The 18205-nt window shown below is 39.8% G+C and overlaps 2 protein-coding genes across 2 annotated transcripts; both read right to left on the minus strand.

Annotated features, from left to right (window-relative positions):
• Window positions 1–2337: 2337 nt before the first annotated feature.
• Window positions 2338–9696, minus strand: me3 (malic enzyme 3, NADP(+)-dependent, mitochondrial). The gene is made up of 15 exons (XM_058392186.1): window positions 9510–9696; window positions 8801–9033; window positions 7538–7671; window positions 7138–7287; window positions 6956–7031; window positions 6699–6860; window positions 6407–6510; window positions 6219–6328; window positions 6018–6115; window positions 5746–5859; window positions 5427–5532; window positions 5108–5250; window positions 4768–4941; window positions 4584–4682; window positions 2338–3406 (listed from the first exon to the last, which is right to left on the minus strand). Exons 2-15 carry the CDS (start codon window positions 9026–9028, stop codon window positions 3245–3247), a joined length of 1860 nt encoding a protein of 619 aa, XP_058248169.1. The 5' UTR covers window positions 9029–9033; window positions 9510–9696; the 3' UTR covers window positions 2338–3244.
• A 2378-nt stretch (window positions 9697–12074) lies between these two features.
• ildr1b (immunoglobulin-like domain containing receptor 1b) lies at window positions 12075–17692 on the minus strand. Its single transcript, XM_058392187.1, has 8 exons — window positions 17419–17692; window positions 16637–16807; window positions 15989–16138; window positions 14866–14985; window positions 14509–14655; window positions 14202–14327; window positions 13216–14096; window positions 12075–13111 (listed from the first exon to the last, which is right to left on the minus strand). The coding sequence occupies exons 1-8, from the start codon at window positions 17483–17485 to the stop codon at window positions 13073–13075; spliced, it is 1701 nt and encodes a 566-aa protein (XP_058248170.1). The 5' UTR covers window positions 17486–17692; the 3' UTR covers window positions 12075–13072.
• Between the last annotated feature and the right edge of the window lie 513 nt (window positions 17693–18205).

Below are 18205 nucleotides of genomic sequence, written 5' to 3' on the forward strand. Positions count from 1 at the left end.
AAAATATATCATTTTTTAAAACGCATGGTTATTATTGTTTTAAAGAAAAAAACGAAAAACCGCGGTTCGCATATGCGTATTGAACTGTGGAGGTTGTACCGAATATTCAATATTATATTGAGTATTCTAGCATTCCTAATGACCACCTGCCTAATATTGGTGTTGGTCCCCCTTTTGCTGCCAAAACAGCCCTGACCCATCATGCACTGTGTATTCTGACACCTTTCTATCAGAACCAGCATTAACCTCTTCAGCAATTTGATCAACAGTAGCTCGTCTGTTAGATCAGATCACATGGGCCAGACTTCACTCCCCACATACATCAGTGAGCCTTGGCTGCCCATGACCCTGTCGCCAGTTCACCATTGTTCCTTCCTTGGACCACTTTTGATAGATACTGACCACTGCAGACCGGGAACACCCCACAAGAGCTGCAGTTTTGGAGATGCTCTGATCCAGTCGTCTAGCCATCACAATTTGGCCCTTTGTCAAACTCGCTCAAATCCTTGCGTTGGTCCATTTTTCCTGCTTCTAACACATCAACTTTGAGGACAAAATGTTCACTTGCTGCCTAATATATCCCACCCACTCACAGGTGCCATGAAGAGGTGCAGTGGGGGCCGGTCAATAGGGGGCGCTGCCGCCTTAAAGTTAGCCAGAGAAGAATGCTACTTTAACACGTTAACAATAATTAAATACAGTATTTTAATAACGAAATAAAATCATTTAGTTGTACTATTCCACTGTAAGTCATATTATCATTTATTTAAATAAAATATCAAAACTGTATTTCGTTCATTTATATTTCAATATCTCGAGATGAAAGAAAATTCTGTTACATAACAATAAATCCCTTTCACAAGAGTATTAAGACTTTTCTGAGAAATAGCATGAGCCAGGAGAGGCTGAATGCATTGGCCATGCTGTCAATGGAAAGATACTGGTGACAGAGATGAGTGACTTTAACCAGAAGCTCATTGAGAAATTGCCAAGCCAGAAAGAAAGGAAAGCAAAATTTCTTTTCAAATATTGCCACTGACCTGTGATTAGCCAACTTTCCAGTATGTGTGTGTGTGTGTGTGTGTTTAATGATTACTTTACATTGAACTCAAATTCACTAATAAACCCACATTGAACTTAAATCCAATGATTCATAGTACATTTACTGCATGCTTTAATAGTTGACTTTAACAGTAACATTTTCAGTATTTTATCTTAGCAGTAGTGATACACAATCACCTGATAAATGGCTATTTACAGTCCTGCATTACTACTAGTTTGATTTTAAGTTTGTTCGATCCCCCCACCAAAAAAATAAAAATAAATAAAAATAAATAAATAAATAAATAAATACATTTTTAGCACCAGCCGCCACTGATGAGATAATCTGTTATTCACTTCACCTCTCAGTGGTCGTAATGTTACGCCTGATCGGTGTATATGGGTAGATATCTGAATTAAAGCTAATCACATTCTCTCTAATCAAGAAAAGGACTGAAAAAGATCAGAGTGTTTTCCAAGTGGAAGAATATATAAATACATTTGATAAGGTTCCAAATCCATTTGGACGCAAGTTATCAAATGCGTTCTGCCACTAGAGGATGCTGAGGCAAAACAGTTAGTTGACAAGGCATTCGTGTTGTTTTTCGTCAGTTCTACTGCAATGCTGTCAAGGACCTCCTTTTTGACTACTGTAAAATGAAACACCAATACTCCAATACACCAGTACTTTGCGGTCATGCCTTATGTGTAGGGCTGCAACAACTAATCAGCAATAAAAATAGTTGCCACCCAATACATGGTAACATGGACATACAGTAGATTTGGTTTGAACATGGGGTGGGGGGGGCATGTGAATTGGTATGCTGGATTTTCTGGAAGTTCCTCCACACCAAACTCACTCATCCATGCTTTGTGCACTGGTGTGCAGTCATGTTGGAACAGGAAGGGGTCATCCCCAAACTGTTCCCACAAAGTCGGGAGCATGAAATTGTCCAAAATGTCTTGGTATGCTGAAGCATTAAGAATTCCTTTCACGGGAACTCAGGGGCCAAGACCAACCCCTGAAAAACAACACCTGAATTCAATGATTTGGAGGGGTGTCCCAAAACTTTTGGCAACATAATGTATCAGTAACATTGTACTGTAGTTAATGACCTGTTATTTAATTAAGCCTAGTTAAGACTTCTGTAGTAGTATCAGTCAATCCTGCAAAACACAATTCAACTAATCATTTCATAAAAATTAAAGAAAGATTAACAGATTATCCAAAATATTAGTTGCCGTACTACTTATGTCTTTAAACCGTTCCCTTTCTCCAGAAAACAAGTGAAACAATTGTGATTTTATTATTTATTCAAAACAGTTTTTTGCCCTTCCTTGAACATCTGAAAATAGAATTCATTTGTAGTGTACTACTAATAAGCATAGAATGTTAATAAACTGATAATAGCAACCATTCTTGCATTCAGCACAGTACTACAAATTTCCACTCAGGACTTATGGGGTACTTCATAATATAAATAGTAATCTTTTAAGGTCAACATATAATTCACTGCTACAGTAATTACATATATCTGATATAACCCATCCTTTGCCATAATCCATATGACAGTACAGACAGTGGATTTTACAGTAACAGCAAAAAAACATGGAACAGGGCCAAAACATGATTCAAGGTTGAAAACAAATACATTTTCTTTGGATGGAAATCTTTAACTTATTACAGACATTTAATTTGTTCCTGTTGGCAGTAACTGTATACAAATATGACACCCCTAAATAGATAGTAGTAACTTAACAGGAGCTAATGCTGGAGGAAAATCATAACAATAAATGGAGTGCTTTTTTTTCCCTAAAAAAAGAGGGGTCTTGTATACAAATAGACTGGAGTGTACAGACAAAACAGTGGAGATCAAATCATGGAGTGGCTTAAAATAAATATTTATCAATTTAATATTAATTTAGTAATATTAATGTGCTCTTCTTTTTGGGACTGTGCTACCACTGGTTTTGTCCACAGCTTTGAGCTTCAGCATGAATTACGCAGACAGAACATGTGGCACCTGCAAACAGAAATGTTTCAAGAGTAGGAAGTCTTAATTTTTAGCCAAAAGTCTAGATATAGAGAACAAAAATTATATAAATGATTATGAATATAAAATCAAGTTAGATGATGAGCTGAGGCATGGTTTTGATATTTGACTCTCTCTGAGAGTTCTGAGAGAGAAGCTAGCAGCCAAAACTACACATCCTGAACCATCATGGCCTCATTTGGCCATGTGTAGGAGTCCATTGTAAAGGAGTCATAGTCAGAGCTGTAGACATGTGACAACACAAAGGCTTCTTTATCCTTGGGCTCAGGATACCATGAAGCAATATCATGTTTATAAGCATAATCCACAATCTGAAAGAAAAGAACATTACGAGTGAGACATTAAGGGGAAATAAGTGTTTATTAATTCAATCTACTTGTAGTTGTGTTGTATCCTATGACAACTAATAATGTTGGAGAGTAAAGGCTAAGATGTTGCTGCCTCCAAGATGTAAAGCCAGTGCATTTCTTGTTTCAAAAATGCTGCATAAGCAATATGCTAAAGATAAGATAACACTTTATTGAACCCAACAGAAAATTATAGGAGATGATTAATTCCTCTGTTCTCTATATATGAACATAACAGAGCAGAACTCTAGCAGACATCTGCAACTAGATGGAGTAAGGAGAGGGTCAATTATGTTATCTTAGACTCCCTAATTGGTTAGGGCTTTGGCTCATCCATTCCTGACATCATCAAATCCCAACATCATCAAACTGCCACTGTTGGCTTCTTGAGCAAGGCCCTTTCCCCTGAACTGCTCAGTTATATGCTCTCTTAGTATTAAGTCATTTAGGATAAAGTGCAATCTTTAGACCTCTGTGCCAATGGTCCAAAGCACTCATGGTGCAGTAAAAAACTTGGGTAATAGATCATAACAATATTAGGTACAGTGATTAAAACAATGTTATGGTCCATGAGACCAAAGTGGAACTTTTTGGGCATAATTCTAAAAGATTTAGTGCAAAATGCTCATCACCCAAACATCACCATACCCACATTGAAGCATGGTGGTGGTAGCATCATGATACGGGGATGCATCTCTTCAGCGGGCACTGAAACAATATGCCTTCAGAAGATAATGACCAACATTTAAAATGACGTAAACCCATGGAATGACGTAAAGAGGGCTATGCACAGGAGATCACTGCACAATTTGATAGCGCTAAAGAATTTTTGCAAGGTAAACTGGAATAAAATGGGCAAATCAAAAGACTGAGTACTATATTTTAAAAAAGTGTTTTAAAATAGTGTTAGATAAAGGCTATGCAAACAAGTTATGGAGGGTTTTTTCCCCAAAATGTTTCTATTTACATGTTACTGGAATTTTATGTTTTATTTCATATATGATGTTGAACATCTTGGTTTCAGTTTCTTACATCATAAAAACCTGGAATTTTAACACAAGTGTATAGACTTTTTATATCCACTGTAAAAAATAGTGTTGTTTAACTGTTATGAAAGTTGCAAGATAAATTCCTAACTAACCTTCACGGCTATCTTGAAGGACACTTCTCTGATTGTGCTGAGAGGGGGGTATAATCTGCCTTCTGCCAGATGTTCCTCTGTAACCATTTCTGCTATTGCCTGATAAACACATCAAAAATATATTCAGTGTATTTTCTTTACAGTGTAATATGTTTGATTATTTTATTTTAAATTTCATATTTACCTCTGCTGTGGTGAGGAAAATGTCATCCGATATATGACGCACCCCACAGGCAATAACACCTAGTGCAACACCAGGGAACACATAAGCGTTGTTACCCTGGCCTGGGTAGAAAGTGCGTCCATCTGCAAGTGTCACCTTCTTAAAAGGGCTACCGCTGGCAAAGATTCCACGACCCTAACAACAGTCAGTTTACATATTTTATATCAGGAAGTACAATGTTACAAGCAGGCTATCATAATTCTGCCATAAAGCACTGTATGATCAATGTGCCCCTTTATCTCTAAATTCAGTCAGACATTGACTCTTTAAAGTAGTGTGAGACCTGGCAGGTCTTTGCTACCTCTGTGAGTGTGTAACACTGCTCCGCAGTGCACTCTGCTTTGCTGGTGGGGTTGCTGAGAGCAAATATGATGGGCCTTTCATTGAAGGACGCCATGTCCTTTATAATATTCTCAGAGAAAGCTCCACCAATGGCAGCAACACCTGGACAAAGAAAATCAAAATGTTCATACATTTACCAAAATATTTAGGAACCTACATGAGTGCGCTGCAAATACTTCACTGTAAATGTTCTCTTTATGTAAAAAGGTGTCACTAAACATTAACCAATCATGTTCAGTTGTCCGAATGCAGTACTGTATAGTACAGTGCATAATTACCAATTATAGCTGTAGGCTTAATGGTCTTCACCACCTCCTCCAGGGTCTTTATATGAGGATGCTCATGGGCAAATTCTTCTTTCTCATGGTTCAGGTGACTTCTGCCCTGAAAAGCACAAGCATAAAAGAAGTGCTTAACATACAGTACATATACAGACACTCCATTGAAATGACATATAATTTAAATCATGTAATTAAATTCTACACCTTAATTAAGTCACAATAAAGAGCTATTTTCAGGCATGGTGTAGGAGGGCAGCCATATCTTAGCGAAAATGATAATGGAAAGCTATTTAGGGGGTTACTAACTAATAGTTACCTTTACAATTAGTCCTTTAGAGTCCACCATCCAGATCTTCTTGACAGCATCAGCATGGGACACTCCCTCCTTAGCCATGGCCATGGTGAGCAGATGAGCAATGCCCAGAGCAGCCTGACCCCATGAATAACAATAACAAGCAAAATTGTTGGCTATAGCATAGATTCTGCTCCTTCTTACATATGTGGTTCACAAAATTGAGATGGTTCAGAGTACAAATGTGTTCTCTTTATGTCTGAAAACACAACTGTGCATCTAGTATAAAACATTACCTCTCCTGCCCCTTGAAACACAAAAGTGTGATCGGACAGTTTTTTTTTGGTGATCTTCAGAGCAGCAAGAACTCCAGCAACAGCCACCGATGCTGTTCCTGACAGGGTTACATTATATTTATAGTTATATTTTCAGGAAGAGATTTATTTACACACTGATTTCTGAAATGTCAAGCTGTTCAAATCTGAGATTTTACCTACCTTGGATATCATCATTGAAGGTGCAGTAATGGTTGCGATACTTGTTAAGAATGCGGAAAGCATTGCTGTTGGCAAAATCTTCAAACTGAATCAGACAGTTCATCCCATACCTGCAACACAGACCAATGTTAATCATTTTCTAAGCTATCAGCATTCAGAACTGATGCTCTGATAGGCCTGATACTCACTTGTCTGTGACAGCCTGCATGAACTCAGCAATTAGGTCATCATATTCTTTTCCTCTCACCCGTTTGTGCTTCAGTCCAATGTACAAAGGATCATTCAAAAGAGTCTGTACAGAATATATTATTCATAATTATTCATTTAACTAGACACATTCTAGTGTGTTCTGAGATTATCATATCTGATTCATCTTGAATAAAATTTGGGAACGTGTTTAAAATTGGTGAACTGAACCATTACAGTGACACTAAAGCTAGAGCTGAATAAATGCCTTGATGAACACAAAGCATTGTTTACCTCATTGTCAGTACCCACATCCAGAAGCACAGGCAGGCACTGCTGAGGGTGCACTCCTCCACAGGCTGTGTAAAGAGCCAGCTTGCCTACTGGAATACCCATTCCATAGCTACCCAGGTCTCCAAGCCCCAGGATCCTCTCACCATCAGTTACCACAATGGCCTAATAAAGCATGCACATACACATACACATCACAAATGAAATAACTGAAAATGCCCCATCATACTTTTAGTCATAGACTTTCCATGTATTAACACCTTGATGTTCTCTTCTGGCCATGAGTTCAACATGGTAGCTATGTGGCCCTTGTCATGAATGGTAATAAAAAGTCCTCTGAAAGACACAGATAGAACTATTATTAGTGAATAATTTCAAATAAAACTGTTCTTAAAAATATGTATATCAGTGTAAACAGAATAATGTTTGTGATGTGTCTAACCGTGGTCTCCTGAATGCCAGACCATACTGCTGACAAGCCAGTCCCACAGTGGGAGTGTAAACTATAGGCATAAACTCCTCAATGTCTGAGGTCAACAGACGATAAAAGAGCTTTTCATTCCTGTCCTGCAGGGTCATCAGTAAAATGTACCTGGGGGGGGAGAGAGAAAACAAACATTTCCTTTGTATACAGTAAATAAAACTAAATGGGTGTGTGTCCATGTGGGAAGCTTATTTTATTTTCTGGATGCATACCATCCTGAACATTGCTTATTGTTCAAACACACAAAGCAGGAACTTCTCCAAAAACTCTGTAGTTCTTGTTCAGTTTTGTACACTGTATATGAGATGTTTATATGCCTTTAAATTAATTTAAAATCATAGGGTTATGCAAACATTACTTGTCAAGGGGGTTGGTACGTGTCTCATAGCTCTTCATTACACGGAGCACCTGGACATCTTGGGAGAGAAAGCATGGAGGCAGAAGGCCGTGGATGCCTAGCTGGAGCCTCTCCTCCAGAGTAAACGCCATGCCCTGTAAACCCAGAACCACAGCCCAATGAATCACAACTAAAAAATGTTGCTGCTACAGAAATTAGCCCTCCCAATATCTGCTTCACATAAAGCACTCTCACTGCTTTTGCGTCTGTCTCTAAGTCTGGGCAAGCTTCCACCAGCGAGAAAACACACACCACATATTGAATCTATTTATTTCTGACCAATGGAAATTCTGGCTCACTGGCCCACCCCTGTTACGCTGCCTACTCACTCTCTCACTCTCACATGCTCTCACTCTCCCTCAACTTGTGGATATCACTGTCCTTGTTTTGAATTCTTTTTGTCTCTCTAAAAGTCCAGTTTCCTGCTTCATCAACAAAATACACAGAACAAATGAAAGCATATTAAGACATTAGTTAATGTCACACTCATGAAAAACGCTGAGTCATTTCCTGCAGCATAACTCCCACTTCTCCATACCAGATCAAGTAAATCCTCTTGAATTAGTTCAGTGCTACAGGGTGTTTTGGCATGAACATTTTTGGGATCTAATCATGGTCTCATAACTAAAGTCCAAAGACATAATTCAAAGATAATCTAGGACAATTTTTTTATTTGCTCCACTAATTCTTTGAACATGCAAATATGGCTTTGAGTTTGTACTTGTTTATTTAAGATCTAGACTACATTAACTTTAGTAAAGACCTGCATTAATCTCTGTTCTTTCAGATTATAATTCCTTACAGATTCTTCAAGTACTTTGGAATTTTTATTGTTGCACTTTCAGTAGCAACAGGAGTATGTTTTTCAGAAAAACAGCATCAGCCAAATAACTAAACATTAATGTAATATGTACGCATCACAACACTGTACATCAGATTATAAGAATCTGAATGATGTATATAAATAAAAAGCAAAAGTTATTAAGTCTTATATCATTAAACTGTAGAGTTTAAGCAAGTCTATGCTCTGCTCTCTCTTCTGTAAACACTCATAATAGCTTATCATTGCATTGATAAAAGTGCATAGATTGCACCTTATCTATCAGAGGTTATCTTCAGTTTCCTTAGAAACCTTTTCCCATTCTTCATCATATAACTGAAAATGACTTAAGCATCCTTCTTCGCCTCAACACAAGCAATGTGTCTTGACCTGTAACTCATTACCTTATTGAGGTGGGGGTTCCTTGTGATGTCATAACCCCGTTTTTTGGTCCTAATGCTGCTAGGGTTGGAGTTTGCAGCCGAGTGGCACACTCGTTCTACACCTAGCAATGGACTGGTCAGCCCACGACCCAAAGGAAGAGCCGAAGGAGTGCAGCTGGCCAATACGCGGATGGAGTTGGTTGTGCGTCTGCACAGAGATAACACATTCTTTCCAGAGAGAGAGTTCATGTTTCCTAAAGAAAGAACGTGGAAAGAAGGCGGTCGACATTTGGTCATACATCATTGTCAGACAAAGCACTACGCCTAAGGTTGCATCCGTATAGTGCACCACATTGGGGGTCGAAGTCTTTGCTTCATTTCCATTGAAGTGCACCTATGTAGGGTGCATGAAAACATTTAGGCGACTTCATCCTTTATTAAAGACCACTACAAAGGCTCTACGTTTCTCTAGGTTTACGAAAACAGACAACGGGCGTTGCCTAAACAATAACACCCTACAGTAGGCACTTTAGCTTTTTAAAGCGACCTTGGTTTTATGGAAGTCGCTACATAAACATCATTTGTAGCTGCAGCAATATTGTATCAGTGTTGTATCATATGTGCACAAAAGGCGCATTAACTAAATGTTAGACGTCCAGCGAGATGGCTCTTTAGCAGCTAGCGCTGATTATAAACACATCTACTTAGAAAAATAACAAATCGAAAATACCTCAGAAATCCCAGTCGCCGTGCCTTCTATTCTGTGTAACAGCTTAGAACTGCATATGATTTTGGACAGATGTTACTTCCCGTCTGTTGTTGTTGTTGTTGTTGTTTACCGGTGACGGCTGCAGCGGCTCAAAACGGGCGATTCAAGCTTGACATTGACGCTTACACTTCCTTACACTCCGAGCTCTGGCCCCGCCCACTCGCCCTCACAGCTAGCCAATCAGTACGAGCGACGCAGAGCGGACAGGTTTCATGTCCAAATAGAATATTGGCTCTTACAGCGCATACTCCGATCTGAAGAGTATACAAGGATACTACACCCATTTTAAAGTAGGACGTTTGGTTCATAGCATGTTATTTGTAGCCTTACATTTCCTGCTTATTTCTCAGCGATGAAAAGATTACTTTGTTCAAGCCACTATATTGGCAAAAGTTTTGGGACACCCCTCCAAATCATTGAATTCAGGTGTTGTTTTTCAGGGGTTGGGCTCGGCCCCTTAGTTCCAGTGAAAGGAACTTTTAATGCTTCAGCATACTAAGACATCTTGGACAATTTCATCCTCCCAACTTTGTGGGAACAGTTTGGGGATGACCTCTTCCTCTTCCAACATGACTGTGCACCAGTGCACAAAGCAAGGTCCATAAAGACATGGATGAGTGAGATTCATGTGGAGGAACTTGACTGGCCTGAACAGAGTCCTGACCTCAACCCGATAGAACACCTTTGGGATGAATTAGAGCAGAGACTGAGAGCCAGGGCAAAACTGGGACGTCTGCCTTTACATGCATATGAATGTAATGTGGAGTTGGCCCACCCTTTGCAGCTATAACAGCTTCAACTCTTCTGGGAAGGCTTTCCACAAGGTTTAGGAGTGTGTTTTTTTGACCATTCTACTAGAAGCACATTTGTGAGATCAGTTACTGATGTTGGACAAGAAGGCCTGGCTCACAGTCTCCGCACTAATTCATCCCAAAAGTGTTTTATCAGTTTGAGGTCAGGACTCTGTGAAGTTCCTCCACACCAAACTCACTCATCCATGTCTTTATGGACCTTGCTCTCAACCCCTGAAAACAACACATGAATTCAATGATTCTGAGGGGTGTCTCAAAGGTTTTGGCAATAAAGTGTATATGCATGATATTTTGTGTTTAGACATACACTATATTGCCAAAAGTATTCGCTCACCCATCCAAATAATCAGAATCAGGTGTTCCAATCACTTCCATGGCCACAGGTGTATAAAATGAAGCACCTAGGCATGCAGACTGTTTTTACAAACATTTGTGAAAGAACGGGTTGCTCTCAGGAGCTCAGTGAATTCCAGCGTGGAACTGTGATAGGATGCCACCTGTGCAACAAATCCAGTCGTGAAATTTCCTCGCTCCTAAATATTCCACAGTCAACTGCAGAGTCAATCGCTACAGACCTCCAAACTTCATGTGGCCTTCAGATTAGCTCAAGAACAGTGCGCAGAGAGGAATGGGTTTCCATGGCCGAGCAGCTGCACCCAAGCCATACATCACCAAGTGCAATGCAAAGCGTCGGATGCAGTGGTGTAAAGCACGCCGCCACTGGACTCGCGTCAGTGGAGACGCGTTCTCTGGAGTGACGAATCGCGCTTCTCCATCTGGCAATCTGATGGACGAGTCTGGGTTTGGCGGTTGCCAGGAGAACGGTACTTGTCTGACTGCATTGTGCCAAGTGTAAAGTTTGGTGGAGGGGGGATTATGGTGTGGGGTTGTTTTTCAGGAGCTGGGCTTGGCCCCTTAGTTCCAATGAAAGGAACTCTGAATGCTTCAGCATACCAAGACATTTTGGACAATTCCATGCTCCCAACTTTGTGGGAACAGTTTGGAGCTGGCCCCTTCCTCTTCCAACATGACTGTACACCAGTGCACAAAGCAAGGTCCATAAAGACATGGATGACAGAGTCTGGTGTGGATGAACTTGACTGGCCTGCACAGAGTCCTGACCTCAACCTGATAGAACACCTTTGGGATGAATTAGAGCGGAGACTGAGAGCCAGGCCTTCTCGTCCAACATCAGTGTGTGACCTCACAAATGCGCTTCTGGAAGAATGGTCAAAAATTTCCATAAACACACTCCTAAACCTTGTGGACAGCCTTCCCAGAAGAGTTGAAGCTGTTATAGCTGCAAAGGGTGGACCGACGTCATATTGAACCCTATGGATTAGGAATGGGATGTCACTTAAGTTCATATGTGAGTCAAGGCAGGTGAGCGAATACTTTTGGCAATATAGTGTATAGTTTTGTCAAACCATAACAAGAAGGACATTCATCTTTATGATTCTCTGTAAAATGAAAAAAAAAAAAGAAAGAACATTTGCTCATACTGTCAATTATTCATTCTTTGGAACCTCTCTCAGAAACCCTGGGCCTGAGAGGCAGGAATATCATGTCAATAGGACAACAGTTTAACAAAGGTAATTACATATTCAAACATATTCAGACCTGGGGGCAGGTAAAAAAAAAACCTTGCCAACAATCATGACAAGAAGTGTGTGAAACTCCAGACCAAGCCAGTGCTACTTGTGCAGCCAATAAGTCACTTGAAAATTGTTTATTTATCTATATGCAATTACAGACATTGCCATTTTGATTGTCAAAAATATCGTCAAAGACTAAAATCAAACTTTCACAAACATATTTCATATGGCTGCATTATGTTGTGTGAAAAAATAAACACACATTTAGTCATACTGTAAATTATCCATGCAAAATTTAGTTCACTGGATCTGTTTCCAAAGAAAAAAAAATCTTAAATGAATTCCAGTGCTGCTTTGCCTCTTATTTGAACATCTTTTCAGAGGTAAGCAAAAAAAGATATAAAACATAGTTGTTATGCAAGTAACCACTGTCATATTTCTCAATTAATTCACATTTTTGGCTCTGTAGCATCTAAATGATCAAGGTTATATTTAATTCCTTCATATAATTCCTTCATTTTCAACACATGCCTCAAATCCTACAGTCAGACACCAACACTCCCTTCCAACATAAAGAGTGTTTCTTTTTTTTTTTAAATGCAAAATGTATTTACAGTAAACTGTAGCTTCCAGAAAACATTAACTAGGCTGTGAGGATATGTAGAGCATGTAGACTTGTGAGGCTACTCACAAAGTAAAGTGTAATTCTTACAAACTGTGTGTAACAGCACCAAGAGTGAGACAAACCCTGCTGCATAACAACAAAAAGAATGCATTCAAATAATACAGACATGAAAATTTAGAAATAAAATCAGCTTGTAAAATTTATAATTATTTAGTAAAAAATAATAATAATAAAAAAAATTTGTGCAGCCCAGTAATGTGTAAAAAAATTAAATTACAGAGCACAAATAGAATCATATAAAACATAGGACAATCTTAAAAATTACAATAAAAATTACATTCTATTTTCTTATATAACTGACCTAGTCCTGTTAATTGTTATATGATTTCAGAATGATCTTCAATATGATACTTGCAACACTCCATATTATAGAATCAGTCATGCTAACATAGGCACTCACTGTGAAAATACAGTACAAAGCACAAAGAGGCTTCAGATCACAACGCTGATAGCACTGCGAGAGCTCTTGTCCTAAAAAACAGAGAAAGGAAGGATGACATAGTGGCAAAGACACAAACAAGGGGAAAGAAAAAACATTCAGATCCTCCCTACAATCATTACTCTAAAATTCTCACCGAGTTGCGTTCACTGGTCCTCTTGCTTTGGCCTGGTTTGATTTCAATAGAAGAGTAACTAGGTGGATTCTCAGGCCAAGCTCTGTCTCGCGATCTTGACAAGCCTATGTAACTATCGTCCTCTTCCTGTGAGCTCCCATAGCCATCCTGAGGTGTGGGAGAGTAGCTCCTGTCTCGTTGAGGAGTTGCCCATTGCAGTTCCTTTATTAGCTCAGCTTTGCTGCGAACACGTGGGCCAGACCTGTCTCCCCTGTGTTCCCGTGACCCTCTGCCCAACCGCCTGTCATTCCAGTCAGACTCATCACTGTTGCTGCGCAGGATTCCACGCCGTGATGACCCAGGATACCGGGAATTATCACGGTTATGACCTGTGCGGTTTGAGCTGCCACTTGATTGACTGGAGTTTCGGGGTACCCCACGGTTCTCCCTTGGGCCCCTGCGAGAGGTCAGGCTCGGTGCCCGGCCCACGATAGGGGGCAACTGGATAACCCTGCGCTCTACACCATGCACACCCATTTCATCCAAAGCTGAAAGCATACTAGGGGGTCCAGGGGAGAAAGGCACAGCTTGTGTTAATGCCTGCATGGGCTGTACATTCTGCAAAGGTTGAGGCTGTAGGGGTACTTGCTGAGGAGGCAGGGCTTGAAAATGGGTTGGCACATACTGAGTTGGAGGCTGGAAATGTGGGGCTCCCACATCCATCCCTCTCACCTGACTCTCCAGGAAGTCTAGCATCTGACTGTTGCTATGGACACTACCATGCACACTCCCACTGGCATGGACACCATGCGGAAGTACCACAGGTGGGCCAGACTGCATGGAAGGAACGACCATTGGTGCCATTGGTATGTTGTGTTTAGAAGAATGTTCTGAGAAGGAACCTGTTAATGACAGATTTAAGGAAATTATGTCCATCATAAATAATAGATAAAGGAGATTTCATCACTTCAATATATCATAAATGCATGACAAGTTGTGTTGCACACCTGAATAGAGCAGAGGGTTTGCCTGAGACGATCCATTAGACCCAATGGGGGCATAAATAGGTTGGCCATGGAGCCAGGGAGCCATGGCTTTCTGGGCCTCACGCATCATCCTATGTTGCATCACCACTACAGAGAAGCAAGAGACAGTGAATGTTTTTCAAACATTCAACATTCTTGAAAATATGCAACAACTTTTAAAAATCTGTCTTAAATTGCTGATGTCTGCCATCAGTTAAGAAGTATCCGAATGGTTTTAGCACTGATGTTAAGTTTGATGTTATGTGTATGGTTTGTTTACATTCTCTACCTTTCTCTGGGCAGCAGCATGTTTTTGGACAGCATGGACAGCGAACATAGCAGCAGCAGTTCTGAGGGCAGCACTGACAGCAGCAGATACAGAAAAGTGTGATCAGAAGCAATGCCCCAAGAATGATCAGCAGCACAGTCAGCCAATCTGAGACAAGAAGAGAAAACTTATTAAAACCTATTCATCAACAATATTTAATTCTTCTTAATAAGCACTCAATATTTCAGGAATGTGTATAAGATGTCAGAAAACCTCTTACTTCTATTTGTTCATTTGTCTTTTCCAAGTTTGTACTGTTCTCTGAGACCAAGTTTTATGACCAAAAAGGTTACAAGAAGTTGAGCCAGTATCACTTACGGTACACAATGAGTTTGACTTCCCGATCAGAGTCTCCGATGGTATCGCCAGCTGCGTCAATGGTGCAGAAATACACACCATTATCCCACCACATGACTTCAGTGATGACCAGATCAGCTTCTGCAACAACAAAAAAACAAAAACAAATTAACCTCAATTTGGCTTACAGACACAACTCATGGGTAGGTTCTCTTTAGTGGCTACACCAAATTACAGGTCAAACCTTTATTTGTGTGTGTGTGTGTGTGTGTGTGTGTGTATACATGTACAAATACACACATATGCATGTGTGTATGTATATTTATATTATGCTAAAAAATAACACAGATTAAAGATATCACAGATTGGATCTCAAATGAAATATCTAACTTGAAAATTCTTACTTATATGCATTGTGTAATTTGTTGAGAACTGTTGTGACAATGAAAACCAAAAACACCAACCCACTTGTATGGATTTCATCACAACACATATTCTCATTCAGTAGTGTGTATGGACTCCATGGCATCAATGCCTTCATCAACCAGAAAATGCTTACACACTATGGCCACATGAGGCCAGGCATTGTCATGCACCAGAAGAAACCCAGGGCCCACTGCATCAGCATTAGGTCTGAAAATTTAATTCCTGTACCTAACAGCAGTAAGGGTACCACTGCCTAGTATATGGAAGTCTGTGCGACCCTCACAAGGATATTCCTCTCCAGAACATCACTAATCCACTGCTAAACCGGTCATGATGGATGATGTTGCAGCCAGCATAACATTCCCCATGGCATCCCCAGACTTTTTAAAGTCTGTCATATCTGGTCAGTGTGAACCTGCTAAGTCAGTGAAGAAGAATGAAGAGAGAGCAATTGTCTGTGGCCACCACCTGTAAAATTATTCTCCTCTGGGAGGTTGTCTTGCTGTTGCCTCTCCAGTGCACCTGTTGTTACTTTCATTTGCACCAGTGCAGGTGAAATCGATTCATAACTTATGCTTTCTAAATAGACAGACTGATACCCTTGAAGTTTAACTGACTTGATGTTATACTGTGATGATTGTTTTCCCTTAATTTTTTGTTGGAGCATATATAAACAAACATTTAGTTCTGAGTCTGTTTTATCTAATGCTAGACTTACTGTTTTGGATGGTGATCTTGCGTTCACGGTATTCTGCCCCCAGTATGGGTTCATTGGTTCCTCTCTTCTGAATAACTGTGCGGAGGGTGCGTTGTCGATCAGGACAGTCATTGGCTGGATCTTGGCCCAAACTCAAAGCAGCCTGGTACGCTGGGCATACAGGGAAGAGAAAAAAATTACTCTGACTGCTATAAGATTACATTAATGTTAAATGTTATATTAACACTGTTCAGGGATTTTAGTCTTTCTTTTACAGAGTTGGTTCTCTGGAGCTCTGTTCAGGTTACTAATATACTCAGGTGTTGTCCAGAATTTGCCAAGCCCCAAGTGCCAACTGATACAATATCTCTCCTGTGTCTGCCCCAGGATCCTTGCAGGACACAGGTTCTGCCCAGTACAGCTATAAAAGGGCTGATCAGGTCATCTGTGGGAATTCTACTAACAGATTACTTCCATTGGTCTCCTGGGTTCACCATATTACAGATAATAAGCCCAACTATGCAAAGAAGGCTTGTTTCTACCAAATGCTTATTAACATTTACTGTACTTAATACATAGATGGTGTTACAGTTCAATTGATTAGAAACAATATAAAGGAAATAAAAGAAAGAAAACCGCTTTTTAGTTCAAGCCCAAAGCAATGTGTACCTGTTGAGTAATACTGCAACACAGGGTCCAAGCAGAATGACTTGTAGCGCCATGTAACCAACACATCTTGCTGGTTGACTGATGTAGAATAATCGCAGCGTAAGATGACGGAGGCGAACAGAGTGGTGCTCCGTTCTGTATGGGGAACTGTCACCTGGATGGCAAGCACTCCTAAATAGGAAGGAGGTAAGGCTTAATAATCACTTAGGTCTAGATCAAACGATCTGAACAATACTTTAGTCACTTCATTAGGTGCCATCAGTGTAAAGGTGATCACTTATAGACCACTAACCCCAACATGCTACTGTAAACAGTTTGGTTATCACATTGGCAATATGTTATTTACAGTCTCCTCAACACAATGCAACGCAATGATTTATACACAATATTTGTGTGTGTCCTTGGTACATATTTTTTTGACAATCATATTTAGAAATTTACAAAGCGTGTAGTTTTCCCTGTACAGTGTTTTTGAAGCTATTTAAAAACAGAAAAAAAAGAAAAGAAAGAAAATACACTCTTATGGTATGTAAACAAAGTTAATACACAAGAGTAAAGTTTTAACTGGGTTTCTGTAGGTTATATCCTATGCGTGTGTGTACAAATATTAAATTGGCCTACTTAACACAGGTCCTTTAGAAAGATCTGTAAGTTATGTTACACAAAAAACTTGTTCACGTGATCAGGATTCTTCTTTAAGACTACAAAATAAGGGAAAACTCTACAAAAAGCAAGTGAGTGGAAAAACAAACAAACAAACATATAGGTATGGTCATGTTTACCTGTAGAAAAAATGGAGCAGAACAGCGCCACTGTCAGTGTCCTCCTCTCCATGGTTTCGCCACGCATGAAGCTCCCTTCAGTATTTTCACCCAAAGATCACACAAGTCGATTAAATGACTCGTCTAATGGAAACATATTTCATAGTTTAAAACGATATCTTCGAATATCTTGCACTTGTTTCACTCGGTTTGCAGGTACAAAAGTGCATGTCCCGGCAGGCCGTACTTTCGGATAGCTCCCTTCCCCCACAGACAGTGACATCATTCACCTCACCCCTGTACAGGTGCATCTGTACACACAGCCCAACAACATGGCCGAAACCCCCTTTAACTTTAGCTACTTACTGCGCACTCCTTCTTACAGCCCCAATTAGGATACATTAATCACAGAATCTACACTATATATTGTATGCATCGGTTGCTTATTAGTCGTAAAGTGTATAAGCGATGTTTAGACTGATGTAAATAAAACTGTTGTTTTGAATGTTTACCACAAGATGGCGGTTTATCGGCTGTTAACCTTGAAATAAAGGTTTTAGTCTCTGGTTACACTCCATGACGCACTCGACACAGTGGTGTTTAGGCTGTTTCAAACGGACTAGGTGTTTATGTTATCATGTGTGAAAGGTAACAGATTTAAAACAAGTTATACCTCTATATTCATACAATTTACATACAGTTATGTTTGTGCAATAGTACACTCTATCCGTTCATGTTGCTACACTAAATGAGAGGTACTCATTCAATTCAATTCAGTTTGTATAGCGCTTTTAACAATGGCCATTGT

Source organism: Hemibagrus wyckioides, linkage group LG06 (assembly GCF_019097595.1).
Source record: "Hemibagrus wyckioides isolate EC202008001 linkage group LG06, SWU_Hwy_1.0, whole genome shotgun sequence".
NCBI classification, from domain to species: Eukaryota; Metazoa; Chordata; class Actinopteri; order Siluriformes; family Bagridae; genus Hemibagrus; species Hemibagrus wyckioides.

Coding starts and splice junctions, on each gene's coding strand:
- me3 (XM_058392186.1), bottom strand. CDS start 9,028: ATGAACTCTCTCTCTGGAAAGAATGTGTTATCTCTGTGCAGACGCACA. Junction 6,861..6,955: donor GGCCAGAAGAGAACATCAAG/GTGTTAATACAT, acceptor ATGCTTTATTAG/GCCATTGTGGTAACTGATGG. Junction 5,860..6,017: donor TGTTTCAAGGGGCAGGAGAG/GTAATGTTTTAT, acceptor TCATGGGGTCAG/GCTGCTCTGGGCATTGCTCA.
- ildr1b (XM_058392187.1), bottom strand. CDS start 17,485: ATGCGTGGCGAAACCATGGAGAGGAGGACACTGACAGTGGCGCTGTTC. Junction 14,656..14,865: donor AGTCAAACTCATTGTGTACC/GTAAGTGATACT, acceptor TTCTTGTCTCAG/ATTGGCTGACTGTGCTGCTG. Junction 13,112..13,215: donor GGACCAGTGAACGCAACTCG/GTGAGAATTTTA, acceptor TCTGTTTTTTAG/GACAAGAGCTCTCGCAGTGC.